Source organism: Pygocentrus nattereri, chromosome 19, assembly GCF_015220715.1.
Source record: "Pygocentrus nattereri isolate fPygNat1 chromosome 19, fPygNat1.pri, whole genome shotgun sequence".
Classification (NCBI taxonomy): domain Eukaryota; kingdom Metazoa; phylum Chordata; class Actinopteri; order Characiformes; family Serrasalmidae; genus Pygocentrus; species Pygocentrus nattereri.
This window is the reverse complement of record NC_051229.1, coordinates 2387667-2401928: the sequence shown is the minus strand read 5'-3', so window position 1 is coordinate 2401928 and position 14262 is coordinate 2387667. Positions and strand designations below refer to the sequence as shown.

Genomic DNA, 14262 nt, shown 5'->3' with positions numbered 1-14262 from the left:
GATTGTATTAAGATTATATTTGGTGAATGGAGGAGAAGAATTTCATGGTACAGTGTAACTGCCTGTTTCCGCTGTGCATATGACAATAAAACGCTTGAATCTTGTTGAATGAGGCCCATTGCCACTATCTCAAACAATAAAATGTCCATGTTTATTTTTACAACAGCAGTGATGTTTCCAATTTTCTGGCCTGTTGTACCTACAATATTAGAAATATTTCATCCCACCAGCTTCAGAGATTACACAACAACAATTTCAGAACCTTTAAGGCACTCTAAGATGTTACAAGTTTAGAATCATCAGTAGATGTTAGTAAAGTAGGTGTAGCTCATTCCATACTCTATTAATAACGGAGTGTGTTACATTTTAGTGTATCAGCAAAATGATTGTGTGCGCAATTTCACAGTGCTGGGCTAAATGAACAAATAATCAAATGCATATAAGCAGGTACAATACACACCATGTAAAGACGCATCTGAAAGGTGTCCTACCTTGATAGCTTTGATGCATTCATCAGTTCCATCACGCTTCACGCATGTAAGATCTCGTGTCTTTCTTGTGAGGTCATGGCACTTTTTAAGCTCCTTGTCTGATTTTAAACACCATCTGATCTTTGGGTCTGGGAACCATTGAGCAGATGCAACCTGTGCCAAAGCTGAAAAGACAAGACACTTACAGCCAGGGCTGGACATGATCCATATCTGTAACTGTGATTATGATTTAGTCTGCTACACTGAAAAAAGTGCAGTGTCAAATTTATTCAATTCAATGTTTACATCATTTCCACACTGATAAAACACATTACATCCACACAGATGTGTCTTTCAGCTCCTTTACTTTCTGCAGTGACCGTATCGGTGCAGTGTATTTCATTCATGTGGAAGTGTTGTACACATTTCAGTCAAATTAGTTTCCCACTCTTCTTTATTACAGTACATTAAAACCTCAATGATGAACCCTTAATGCTTCACGGTTTGTATTGTTTTGATCAGAACAGGTGATTCCTATATAGGCATATGCAGAGGTTTGGGCACCCCAGTCCAATTTTTTTTACTTAGTAAATCAATAAAATAAGTTATTTCAACTTTTCTGTGTGTCATTTTTGTTGTCTCTGTTTAGTTGCTGATTTTACCATGTTGGGGGAAAAGTAGAAAATAAAACATAAAATGTGCCATCACTTTTTCACAGACCACAATTTATCTAGTTTTATTTCTTTTTTTCCATGTACGTTAAATTCAGTAAATAAACACTAAGTGAGCATTAAAATGTGCAGAAGTGTCTTCTCAGTAGAGGATGTGTTCACTTATTCACACTTAGAAAACCAGGGATGGCCGAACTTTTGCGTATGACTGCAAGGGACGTTTTATTAGTGGCTCATTTGCAGATTACAGATTACAGGAAGGCAGAATATTGCAACAACAGATCAAATTAATAATTAATAATTCTGATTACAGGTTAGAAATTAGGACTGACCGACCGTGCTAATGCGTTAGTGTGTTAGTTAGCTGCTTCAACACTTACACTACTACTAACAAAGCGTCAATGAATTTGCTAAAAATAAAGAAGGATAAAAGAAAAAGAGAGCTCAGCAATAAAAGCACGTTTAATGCATTACCGAGGCATCCGAAGAAGGCGAAGATGAGGATGAGCTTCATGCTGGGGATCCCGGGCTTCCAAAGGCAGCTCCTCGCTGTTAGATGGCAGAACAGCTTTTTTTATAGGCAGCCTGAACCTGAGTGGGTGGGACCAGAAGGGAAGGGGGTGTGGTTTTAATCACTGGTTTAATGGCTAACCAATCCCAGCACACGAGGTGTGGTTTGCCTGAATGCAAGTGCAGAAAGAAAATCACGCTGGGCCTGGGTGGAATTTCTTTGGAAATTCTCAAATTCCAGTTTTCTTGGTGAACCGATCACATTACCAATTAACAAGGATGACTAGATTTCACTGATAGCTGTGAAGCATGACAGAGTACTTTATAAAAAAATAAAGGTTCCTAAAGAATGTTTTAATTAACCCAATAAGTACGTTTAGTATGATGAGGAAAACTCCACAGAACGCGTTTTAGCTATGTGTGGGTTAACGTGATTAAATTACTGATCATCTAACTTACACATGGGAATTAACTGACTGTCAGCAATCAGCCGTGATCAATACTAAACAAATGAAGGGATAAAAGCTCACTTGGAATACCAAACATTTAGATATGGACCTAAAAATGCTATAACAAGGTATGGATGGTTTATTAGTCAACATTTACAAAACACACAGGGGGCTACAAAGATGTGAAGTTTTATGCCAGTCTAGTTCTGAGATGTGCAAATACGGCCATACAGACCTCACTGGTGGGAACATTTTAGATAAATAGATAGATGTGTGGAAGTGTGAGAGATGATAATAATAAATAAATAAAATAAATAAATGAATAAATATTGTGTGCAACATACAGTATTACAAGATTAGTGGAGTGGTGTGAAGGTCAGCAGGGTGATGATGGGGGGAAAGAAGTTGGACCTGAGCTGACTGGTTCCGTATCCCCTCACAGATTGGAGGTGTGTGGCTGGGGTGAGAGGAGTCCCTGATGATGCTGCGCACTCTGTGCACACAGAGTCTTGGCAGGGAGTCATGTGCCACGGCTGGTTACCAGTTAAATTTCGCATTGATTAAAAAATCCTATTACTGACCTATAAAGCTCTAAACGGACTCGCCCCTCAGTACCTGAGTGACCTTCTCTCGCACTATGACCCATCATGCCTACTTAGATCACAAGGTGCTGCTCACTACTGGTACCTAGAACTAATAAAGCTCCATCAGGGGGGAGAGCCTCTCATACAAAGCCCCCCAGCTCTGGAATAATCTTTTAGTTTGAACATTAAATATCTTGACGTTGTAGTGTATTCAATTGAATATTGGTTGAAAAGGATTTGCAAATCATTGTATTCTGTTTTTTATTTACGTTGTACACATCGTCCCACCTTCATTGGAATCGGGGTTGTATATTATGGCTAAGACGCAGCTCATGCAAAATTAGATAATGGTTTGCAGAGATTGCTGAGGTTTATGGTAAGATATTAAGTCCCCCCCCAAAAACACACAGACACACACACACATTTTCTAAGCCATGTCACCCTCAAGGTCATGGGAACATGCAAATATGGCTACTGTAAATGATCTCTTGTGCAGCACACAGAACATTTGGAAGACTGCAGTTTTCTCAGTTTGTATGGAGAACGTTGACCCAGACATGTGTACACAGTCAATATTACTCAATCCGATTCAAAGCCTGAAAGCAGGCTACAGAGTGATCAAATCACTAAGCAACCAAAAGAACTTCATCAGCTTCATTGCTAAAAATGGTGATAACATTAAAACTGTTGTTGATTTCTGCTGGCAAACTTTGGTTTCTTGAAGAACAGGAGTGGAGACGTTTAATAAGTGCATATCTTCCCAACCAAGCAAGTCTAACTCTTACACAACAATAGACTTAAGTAGTCCACCATGTAAACCACACCATCTTGTTGTCCCTTTGTCTAAACAATCCAGAAACCCCCCTACTTGATGGGCGACTGCCTCTACTTTTGCAATTAATACACAGGTGTTGAGGCCCACCCAGGAATTTACAGTCTCCCCCATCTTTGAGCCAGGATGTCTCCGAAATATCCCTTCATCAAATGGCATTGCTAGATTGGGGCTATAGATAACCAGATGTAAAATAGGCAGTTACTTGACGAAGGGACTGCTCTCCGCAGCCCCCACACATCACCCAGGAGAGACATACAAAATGCAAACGAGGTTAACACAAAAGGCAAGGGAACAAGAAAAAGGTTCAAGAGACATTATCTGTTTTTATTAAATCTGTAAAGTAAAATAATATTTAACAATACTGCTACAGAGCAAGCAAAACAAGAATGTTACTTAAACGTTACTAAAGAAACAAATAAACGAGCCCCACAATAATTTGTTGTGTCCTGTGTGGTACCTTTTCCCCGGGTTACACAATGTATCAATATGTTGCATTAAAGCAATGGCTTCCTGCTTCATTGCCATTCAGACACATTCATCCCCACATTGTACAACACCATCCCTTTTCCATCTCCACATTCTACAATACCATCTCTTTCCCATCCCTACATTATACAACACCATCCCTTTCCCATCTCCACATTCTAAAACACCATCCCTTTCCCACCCCCACATGCCACAACACCATTCCTTTCCCATCAGCACATTCTACAACACCATCCCTTTCACCTCTCCACATTCTACAACACCACCCCCCCCCCCCCCACATTATACAACATCCTTTTCCCATCCCCACATTATACAACACCATCCCTTTCCTATCCCCACATTCTAAAACACCATCCCTTTCCCACCCCCACATGCCACAACACCATTCCTTTCCCATCAGCACATTCTTCAACACCATCCCTTTCACCTCTCCACATTCTACAACACCATCCCTTTCCCCTCCCCACATTCTACAACACCATCCCTTTCCCATCGCCATATTCTACAGCACCATCATTTTCCCATCCCCACATTCTACAACACCATCCCTTTCCCATCCCCACATTCTAAAACACCATGCCTTTTCCCTTGCCACATTCTACAACACCATCCCTTTCCCATCCCCACTTTACACATCCTTTTCACATCCCCACATTCTACAACACCATCCCTTTCCCATCACCACATTCTTTAACATTATCTGCATGTTTTTCAAGACCGTCTCATCCCCATGTTCTTCAATGTTATTCAATGTCATTCATTATGAAAAGGTACAAATACCAACTTTTCATCTGGAGAAACTGATTTAAGGTTCACTATTAGACCTTAAAACCACTGTAGAACCTTTGAGGGAACATTTACACTGCTTGTACCTTGATGAACGGAACATGTACCTGCACAGAACCTTAATTTCTAACAGTGTAAATGGAGCTTTACATTCGAAATATGAGCACATAGGAAAGACTGACTTAAAAAGTAGGATGAATTTAACCATCCATCCATCCATTATCTTCTGCTTCTCTGGGGTTCGGGTCGCAGGGACAGCATCCTAAGCAATGAGGCCCAGATCTCCCTTTCCCCAGCTACTTCCACTAGCTCCCCGGGGGGGATTCCGAGGTGCTTCCAGGCCAGCTGGGCAATATAGTCATGCCAGCGTGTCCTGGGTCTTCCCCGGGGTCTCCTCCTGGGTGGACTTGCCTGTGACACCTCCCGAGGGAGGAGTCCAGGAGGCATCCTAACCAGATGCCCGAACCACCTCAGCTGGCTCCTCTCGACGTGGAGAAGCAGTGGCTCTACTCAGAGTCCCTCCTGGATGACTGAACTTCTCACCCTATCTCTAAGGGAGAGTCCAAACACCCTGCGAAGGAAACTCATTTCGGCTGCTTGTATTCGCAATCTCATTCTTTCGGTCATTACCCAAAGCTCATGACCATAGGTGAGGGTAGGAATGTAGATCGACTGGTAAATCGAGAGCCTTGCCTTATGGCTCAGCTCTTTCTTTACCACAACAGACCGCAGGTAAAGGTAAAAACAGTTAAAGAGCCCGCATCACTGCTGACCCAGCACCATTTCACCTTTCAATTTCCCACTCCCTTTTACCATTACTCGTGAACAAGACCCTGAGATACTTAAACTCCTCTAATTGAAGCAAGAGCTTATCCCCAACCCAGAGAGGGCTCTCCACCCTTTTTGCCTGAGAACCATGGCCTCAGATTTGGAGGAACTGATTCACATCCCGGCCGCTTCACACTCGGCTGCAATCTGATCCAGCGAAAGCTGAAGTTCATGGCCTGATGTCCCCAATAGGACATCTGCAAACAGCAGCGATGTGACCCTCCATCCCCTGACTGCGCCTAGAAATTCTATCCACATGAAAATTATGAACAGAATCGTTGACAAAGGGCAGCCCTGATGGAGTCCAACTCTCACTGGGAACGAGTCTGACTTACTGCCGGCCATGTGAACCAAACTCCTGCTTTGTTTGTACAGGGCCTGAATGGCTCATAGCAAAAAGCCATGTACCCTGTACTCCCGAAGCACCTCCCACAGAATACCCCGGGGAACACAGTCAAATGCCTTCTCCAAATCCACAAAGCACATGTGGACTGGTTAGGCAAACTCCCATGAACCCTCCAGAATCCTGGATAGGGTGAAGACTTGGTCCAGTGTTCCACGACCAGGGCGGAACCCGCACTGCTCCTCCTGAATCTGAGGTTCGACTATAAGCCGGACTCTCTTCTCCAGTACTCCTGCATAGACCTTACCAGGAAGGCTGAGGAGTGTGATTCCCCTGTAGTTGGAACACACCCTCCGGTCCCCCTTTTTGAAAAGAGGCAACACCACCCCAGTCTGCCAACCCAGTGGCACCGCCCCCAATGTCCACGCAATGTTGAAAAGGCGTGTCAGCCAAGACAGCCCCACAACATCCAGAGCCTTGAGGAACCCGGCACGGATCTCATCCACCCCTGGAGCCCTGCCACCAAGGAGCTTTTTAACTACCTTAGCGACTTCGGCCCCAGTAATGGACAAGCCTATTCCCGTGTCCCCAGACTCTGCCTCCTCACTGGTGATGTCAGTGGGATTGAGAAGGTTCTCAAAGTATTACTTCCACCGCCCCATGACGTCTTCAGTTGAAGCCAACAGCACACCATCTCCACTATATACAGTGCTAGTGGCACACTGCTTTCCCCTTCTGAGTCGCCTGACGGTTTGCCAGAATTTTTCGGAGCCAACTTAAAGTCACTTTCCAAGACCTCACCAAACTCCTCCCACACCCGGGTTTATGCCTTCGCGACAGCTGAAGCTGCAGATTGCTTGGCCTGTCGATACCTACCAGCTGCCTCTGGTGTCCCGCAGGCCAACCATACCCGGTAGGACTTCCCAGCAAACCCTCACTATACGTTTGGGTTTGCCTGGTCTGACTGGCATCTTCCCCCACCACCTGATCCAACTCACCACCAGATGGTGATCAGTTGACAGCTCAGCTCCTCTCTTTACCCAAGTGTCCAAAACACATGGCCGCAGGTACGGTGACATGACTACAAAGTCAATCATTGAACTGCGGCCTAGGGTGTCCTGGTGCCATGTGCACTTATGGACATCCTTGTGTTCAAACATGGTGTTCGTGATGGACAAACTGTGGTTTGCACAGAAGTCCAAAAACTGAACACCACTCGGGTTCAGATCAGAGAGGCCATTCCTCCCACTCACACCCCTCCAGATCTCACTGTCATTGCCCACGTGAGCGTTCCCCAGTAGGACAATAGAGTCTCCAGGAGGAGCACTTTCAAGCACCCTTCCCAAGGACTCTAAGAAGGCTGGGTACTCTGAACTGCTGTTCGGTGCATAAGCACAGACAACAGTCAGGACCCATTCCCCAACCTGAAGGCATACGGAAGCTACCCTCTCGTCCACTGGAGAAAACCCCAACATAGAGGTGCCGGGTTGAGGGGCTATGAGAAAGCCCACGCCTGCCCGCTGCCTCTCACCATGGGCAACTCCAGAAAAGAAAAAAGTCCAGCCCCTCTCAAGGAGATTGGACCCAGAGCCCAAGCTGTGTGTTGAGATGAACCCGATTATATCTAGCAGGTATCTCTCAATCTCGCGCACCAACTCAGGCTCCTTCCCCACCAATGAGGTAACATTCCAAGTTCCAAAAGCCAGTTTCAGCAACCGAGGATCAGAACACCCGATCGACAAAGCACTCAACCCCTACAACTGCCCCACCCATTGGTGGTGGGTTGATGGGAGGGGGGACTCATGTAACTCCTTCAGGCTGGGCCCGGCCGGTCACCATTAGTAAATGCCCGGCCACCAGATGCTCGCTGGTGAGCCCTTCCCCCAGGCCTGGCTCCAGGGTGGGGCCCCGGTAAGCCTGATCCGGGTAGGGTACACAAGTCCTGTTTTGATTTTATTTTCATAAGGGTAATTATCACACATTGTCTGACATGTCACTTAGGACCAGTTTGCCATGGGAGACCCTACCAGAAGCTTTTACTCCAGACAACGTAGCTCCTAGGATCATGCAAGCACGCAAACCCCTCCACCACGATAAGGTGGTGATGCATGGAGAATTTGTATGTACATATTTTACAAAAGGAAAAACAGCCTGGGATAGAAATGTTCTAAAGATGAACTAAACCCATATTCATTTAAACATATCTTATACGGAGCACTAATTGTCACCTTTGTTGTTGATCATATGACCTATTTAGTTTAGTTTATAAGCCCGGGCTTTAGCCTTAGACAGTTGCGAGGTATTGTATCTGTTTGTGACCCACTGAGCGTTCTATGTATTGTTTGCGTCCTGTGTTTGACCGTTGCCTTTTGTTCTCTCGACTCAGCTTTTTGACCTTTGCTTGTTTTCTCTACTCCGCCTTTCTGCCTCTCCCTTTTTGGACTATTGGCTTTGTGGTACGTTCAGCTATCAGTACTCGCTATGCCTTTTGGAATTGACCCCTGTCTGTTTTGTGACCACGACTCTGGACTCGTTCGTGTTTTAAATCCGTGAGCATCTGAGTCTGGTTGGAACATTACAATTGCAAAGAATTTAGGTCTTTCACCATCTACCATACATAATGTTGTGAAATGATTCAGGTGTAAAGACATCACAGTACTGTTAAAATCATGCAGTCAAGTGCCAGCATTCTATTCTCCCAAATAGTTTTCCGTTTTCATTTTGGTTGCTGTTACATTCTGTCGGATGTGCACACGAGCATTGTGCAGAAACTGCTGGCTGACCAGATAATTTAAGTAGAAAGGCAGAATCTGGACTCACTGCTCATCATCACAGTGCCAGTCTAATGAAGGAAATGTCCAAATACATTTAGGGCATTTGGCAGACTCCCTTATCCAGAGCAACTTATAGTTTTACACAGCTAGTTGAAGGTGGTGTTGAGAGTCTGGCCCAAGGACTCTTATTGGGTGCTTGTGCAAGCAGGGATTGAACCCAGTCTGTAGTGTAGAAGGCAGAGGTGTTACTCACTACACTATACCAACCATAATAATACACACAACATGCCTTAAGTGAGGGGAGCATTTTGGATCATTGTTGCACCACTGTTAAAAATGGTGTCACATGCCCAGCTCAGTCATTCTGACCAGTCTCGTTCACCTCATCCCAACACACTGTCAGAAACTCAAAATCAGCACACCTGTGGTCAAAACCGTGAAGAGGTGGACGAGTTGAAGATGCTAAAAAGCTGCAGGGTTGCTTTGAATCCACAAACTGAAGCAGGCATCAAATTCTGGAATTGTTTATATTTACAAAATACAATCAAGTTGGTCAGTGAAAATATTGGAAAATTTTTCTGTGTAATTTTGTCAGTTTAATAAAGATATATAGATATATAGATATATATACACACATACACTACTCAAAAAATAAAGGGAACACTTAAACAACACAATATAACTCCAAGTAAATAAAATTTCTGTGAAATCAAACTGTCCACTTAGGAAGCAACACTGATTGACAATCAATTTCACATGCTTTTGTACAAATGGAACAGACAACAGGTGGAAATTATTGGCAATTAGCAAGACACACTCAATAAAGGAGTGGTTCTGCAGGTGGGGACCACAGACCACTTCAGTACCTTTCTGCTTTCTGGCTGATGTTTTGGTCACTTTTGAATGTTGGTGGTCTTTCACACTCGTGGTAGCATGAGACGGACTCTACAACCCACACAAGTGGCTGAGGTAGTGCAGCTCATCCAGGATGGCACATCAATGCAAGCTGTGGCAAGAAGGTTGGCTGTGTCTGTCAGCGTAGTGTCCAGAGGCTGGAGGCGCTACCAGGAGACAGGCCAGTACACCAGGAGACGTGGAGGAGGCCGTAGGAGGGCAACAACCCAGCAGCAGGACCGCTACCTCTGCCTTTGTGCAAGGAGGAACAGGAGGAGCACTGCCAGAGCCCTGCAAAATGACCTCCAGCAGGCCACAAATGTGCATGTGTCTGCACAAACGGTTAGAAACTCCATGAGGATGGTATGAGGGCCCGACATCCACAGATGGGGGCTGTGCTCACAGCCCAACACCGTGCAGGACGCTTGGCATTTGCCAGAGAACACCAGGATTGGCAAATTCGCCACTGGCACCCTGTGCTCTTCACAGATGAAAGAAGCTTCACACTGAACGCATGTGAGAGTCTGGAGACACCGTGGAGCATGATCTGCTGCCTGCAACATCCTTCAGCATGACCGGTTTGGCAGTGGGTCAGTAATGGTGTGGGGTGGCATTTCTTTGGAGGGCCGCACAGCCCTCCATGTGCTCGCCAGAGGTAGCCTGACTGCCATTAGGTACAGAGATGAGATCCTCAGACCCCTTGTGAGACCATATGCTGGTGCGGTTGGCCCTGGGTTCCTCCTAATGCAGGACAATGCTAGACCTCATGTGGCTGGAGTGGGTCAGCAGTTCCTGCAAGACGAAGGCATTGAAGCTATGGACCGGCCCCGGCCCGACCTGAATCCGATTGAGCACATCTAGGCCATCATGTCTCGCTCCATCCACCGACGTCACGTTGCAACACGGACCGTCCAGGAGTTGGCGGATGCTTTAGTCCAGGTCTGGGAGGCGATCCCTCAGGAGACCATCCGCCACCTTATCAGGAGCTGCCCAGGCGTTGTAGGGAGGTCATACAGGCACGTGGAGGCCACACACAACACTGAGCCTCATTTTGACTTGTTTTAAGGACATCACATCAAAGTTGGATCAGCCTGTCGTGTGTTTTTCCACTTTAATTTTGTGTGTGACTCCAAATCCAGGCCTCCACTGGTTAATAAATTTGATTTCCATTGATTTTTGTGTGATTTTGTTGTCAGCACATTAAACTTTGTACAGAACGTACATTGAAGTATTCAATGAGTATTTTTCATTCCTTCAGATCTAGGATGTGTTATTTGAGTGTTCCCTTTATTTTTTTGAGCAGTGTATATATAGTCGGTGTCCAATGAAAAACATGTTTTTTGTGATTTTTACTTTTCTGCATCATTTGAGCTCAGCAGCTGTCCTTTACATTGTGTGAAAATTTAACAACGATTGGACCGATAGAAATGCTCCAAAATTGCTTAGAATTAAAAGGTTTTCCATTATTTTACATTGAAAGTAAAGAATGTTTTTATCCTCTTCTGTAAAGTTTCTATTTTGGAGATACTTGGTTTTTGTTGGACAGCCTTCAGAGAAATTGTATTACAGAAACTTCTTATTTTTTGTCCTGAGTGAAGATCGGACCAGGTTGAGATAAAGTTTTTCACAAATTCATATTCATATGGAAGTAAATCTTCATTTAGGAAACTTGTCTTACAGAATCTTATCTTCTCCAGTTAAGAAATCCTAAACTAGCAGTCGAGGCTGATAATCACATTTTTGGCTGTTACAACTATCAGTAACTGGTGAGATGCACAGCTGAAACATAACTCATAATCAAAACAAGAGTATAACTTAGTTAGCTCAACAACTACCAATGTAAAAATCAGAACAAAACTAAAGTGCAAATATCTGATTGTAAAAAAACGATTCAAAGTTAGAAGTTATTGTTGTGAACTCAACCTTTGCTGTTTATTTATAGTCTTTTTTAAAAAAAACAGAAGAAAATACAAAATTATATCAAACAAGTGTAACAGTACTTCAGTTAGCACCACAATTATGACTAAGGACATTACAGGCCTATTCAGCTGCTTTACTTCCAATGCTTATATCCTTATATACCTTCATACACACAATCCTCTTTTCCTAATCTTTGCTTTTCTTATATGTTGACAATGCCCTCCATATCAATGATTATAGAAAGGTAGAGGAAAAGGAAAAATTATTTAAATAAAAAAATACAAATAAACAAGAAAGGTGGGGGGGGGGCAGTCTTACCAACTAAAAACATGAACATTTGACATTGCCTTCAGATTAGCTCCTTAAAAGCTATATGCATTTCAAAAGGGGAAGCAAATTCTTTAAGAGGAGAGGAAATAAAACCTACACAAATTCTGGTCACTGGGGTTTTAGATAAGGCTTTGTCGTCATTCACATCACACATGGTATGTGAGGTGGAATGAAAGTGTACTCAAGGTACCAGTGAACTCCGAAAAGTAACAAACAATATATACTAGTTAATGAGGAGTTAAAATGAGTTCATGAAGGCAGTCTGGTTATAAAAATGATAACAGGACATCAGAGCCAGAATTACTCTTTTAGTACTTTTGCTTTATACTTAAGTACATTTGAAGGTAAATGCTTTACTACTTTTACTCAAGTGGAGGTCTAAAGGGAGGAACTTCTTTTACTGGAGTAACATTTTACCTTGGGTATCTACTTTGACTCAGGTTCATGATTTGTGAATGGTCCAAAATTGAACCAAAGATTTTAACAAAAAAAATAATAATAAGACTGTAATTGCAAGTAACAGCTTTGCAACAAAAGACTAAAATTGTGTCTGAATACTTTTTCTATGTCCATTTCATTTTTAAACACTTTATTCTTATGAATGCACACCTTTTTTCTTATTTGTAACCACTAGCGTAGAGTCCACTAATAGGTTTGCTACAAAGATATTTTGATGAGGGAGGGCATCACCTGGGACTGTGTACAAGTTGCGTAGTGTGTGGCAATTAAGCAGCGAGTTAGGTCGATTTATAGCAGTCTCCTGAGGCTGAGATGTATACAAGATAACTTTAATGCACAATAGGAAATATATTAAACAATCAAACAAACCAAAAGTAAATTTACAGCACCCAACCCAAACCATCAAACAGTCACCGAGTGAGTGGCCAATACACCACACAAATAAAGTCCATCAGCTACTTTACAGCTTTTAGTTTTGGTGTCTCAATAAGTAGGTGGTAGAACAGGTCATATAGAAGGCTTCTGCAATAGTAGTTTGTGATGGAGAAGCAGATGGTGGCCAGTGTTAGTGGCTAATGGTGTGGTTGAGTGAAGTGGGAATGATGTACCAGGAGGCCCAAGTAAATCCCAACTTCAGCAACCCAGAACCATCTAGGGCATATAAAATGTCCTTCTGCATAAAAAGAGACGGAGTCTAAAACCAATGCCAAGTAGTCCTTTCAATTAACATGGCTTCAACACAGCATTAGCACAGTATTAGCACTGACATAGCTTTAGTATAGCATTAGCACAGTATTAGCAACAACATAACATACACAGCACCTAGTGTCTCAACTGCCATGCAGGTTCCATAAAAGTGTACTGCACACAAACATTAAAAGCACCAATACAACCCGTAAACAACAGTAAAAGAACAAAAAACACTTACAATAGGCAGCAAACACACAGTTTCCTATCAAGAAGATAACCAGCATGGAGGATGTGCCACCTGGAAACAACTCCAGCCCAAGGGTGCCTCTCTACTGACCCCATGAAGATGGGAAGAGGAACTGCAGCAAGATTTATCTAGAGCCCTACTGACACTTTTTATAACTGACAGGATTTATAGCCATAAATTCAGAAAACAAATGTATGTAAATGTGAAGTAGATGTTACATTAAATAACAAAAGTGCCTTAATGCTTGTTTCCCTTCGCTGTATGTCTCTAAACAAACCAGCTAACTGTTTACTCTTGTCTTTCGCTCCCAACAGCACAGTGCGCTGTGGGCAGTGGTAAGTAAAATCATCATGTTCCCCACCTTCACTCTAACATTTTGAAGAATGAATGACAGACAGAAATGGTAGAAGGAGACCACTTTAGTGTTGAGCTGCGTTTGTTAGTGTTATTGGGACATACAGAGTGACAACTTGCCAACACTCAAGTCAAGTGTTGTCACGCCAAGACATTTGTTGTCTGAAGTTTGACTCTTTAATTGTGGCACTGGAGCTACGAGGTTAATGTAGCTAACACATACTTTAAAGCTTTGTTTACATAGCCGTTTCTTCACATTTAGGGACATTTCACAAGACTTAACTGTAAATATAGTATAAAAAAAGCCACAAGTAGCAATGCATTGGTCCATGCACTGAAAATATCCATGAATCCCAAAAATCCTTGATGTCTGTATAGTTTAAAAAAGCAGCTCTAAGGGAAACGCTGTTCAGATTTTTGTGTTGCTTGATGTTACCGACGTGTGTAAATTAAACAGAGCAAGAGAAATTACCATTTTACCTCATTGGAACAGGATTAGAGCATATCTAACGCCTTCCCAGAAACCAATGCAAACCAAATTTTGCAAATTTTCCAGATTTTTTCAAACAAAATATATAATGCATACTGAGAATAAATATTGGATAAAAATGATTATCAATATGGTTTGA

At 43.0% G+C, this 14262-nt stretch overlaps 1 protein-coding gene across 1 annotated transcript in view; it reads right to left on the bottom strand.

Moving 5' to 3' along the window:
- Positions 1-13359, bottom strand: part of LOC108442890 (serotransferrin-2-like) — a 56538-nt gene extending 43179 nt beyond the window's left edge. The window contains exons 1-3 of the mRNA XM_037531026.1: positions 13271-13359; positions 1616-1732; positions 492-655 (exon numbers count right to left, since the gene is read on the bottom strand). Coding sequence (XP_037386923.1) covers positions 492-655; positions 1616-1655 — 204 coding nt within the window. The 5' untranslated portion in view covers positions 1656-1732; positions 13271-13359. The remainder of the gene's footprint in view (positions 1-491; positions 656-1615; positions 1733-13270) is intronic.
- Positions 13360-14262: the final 903 nt, after the last annotated feature.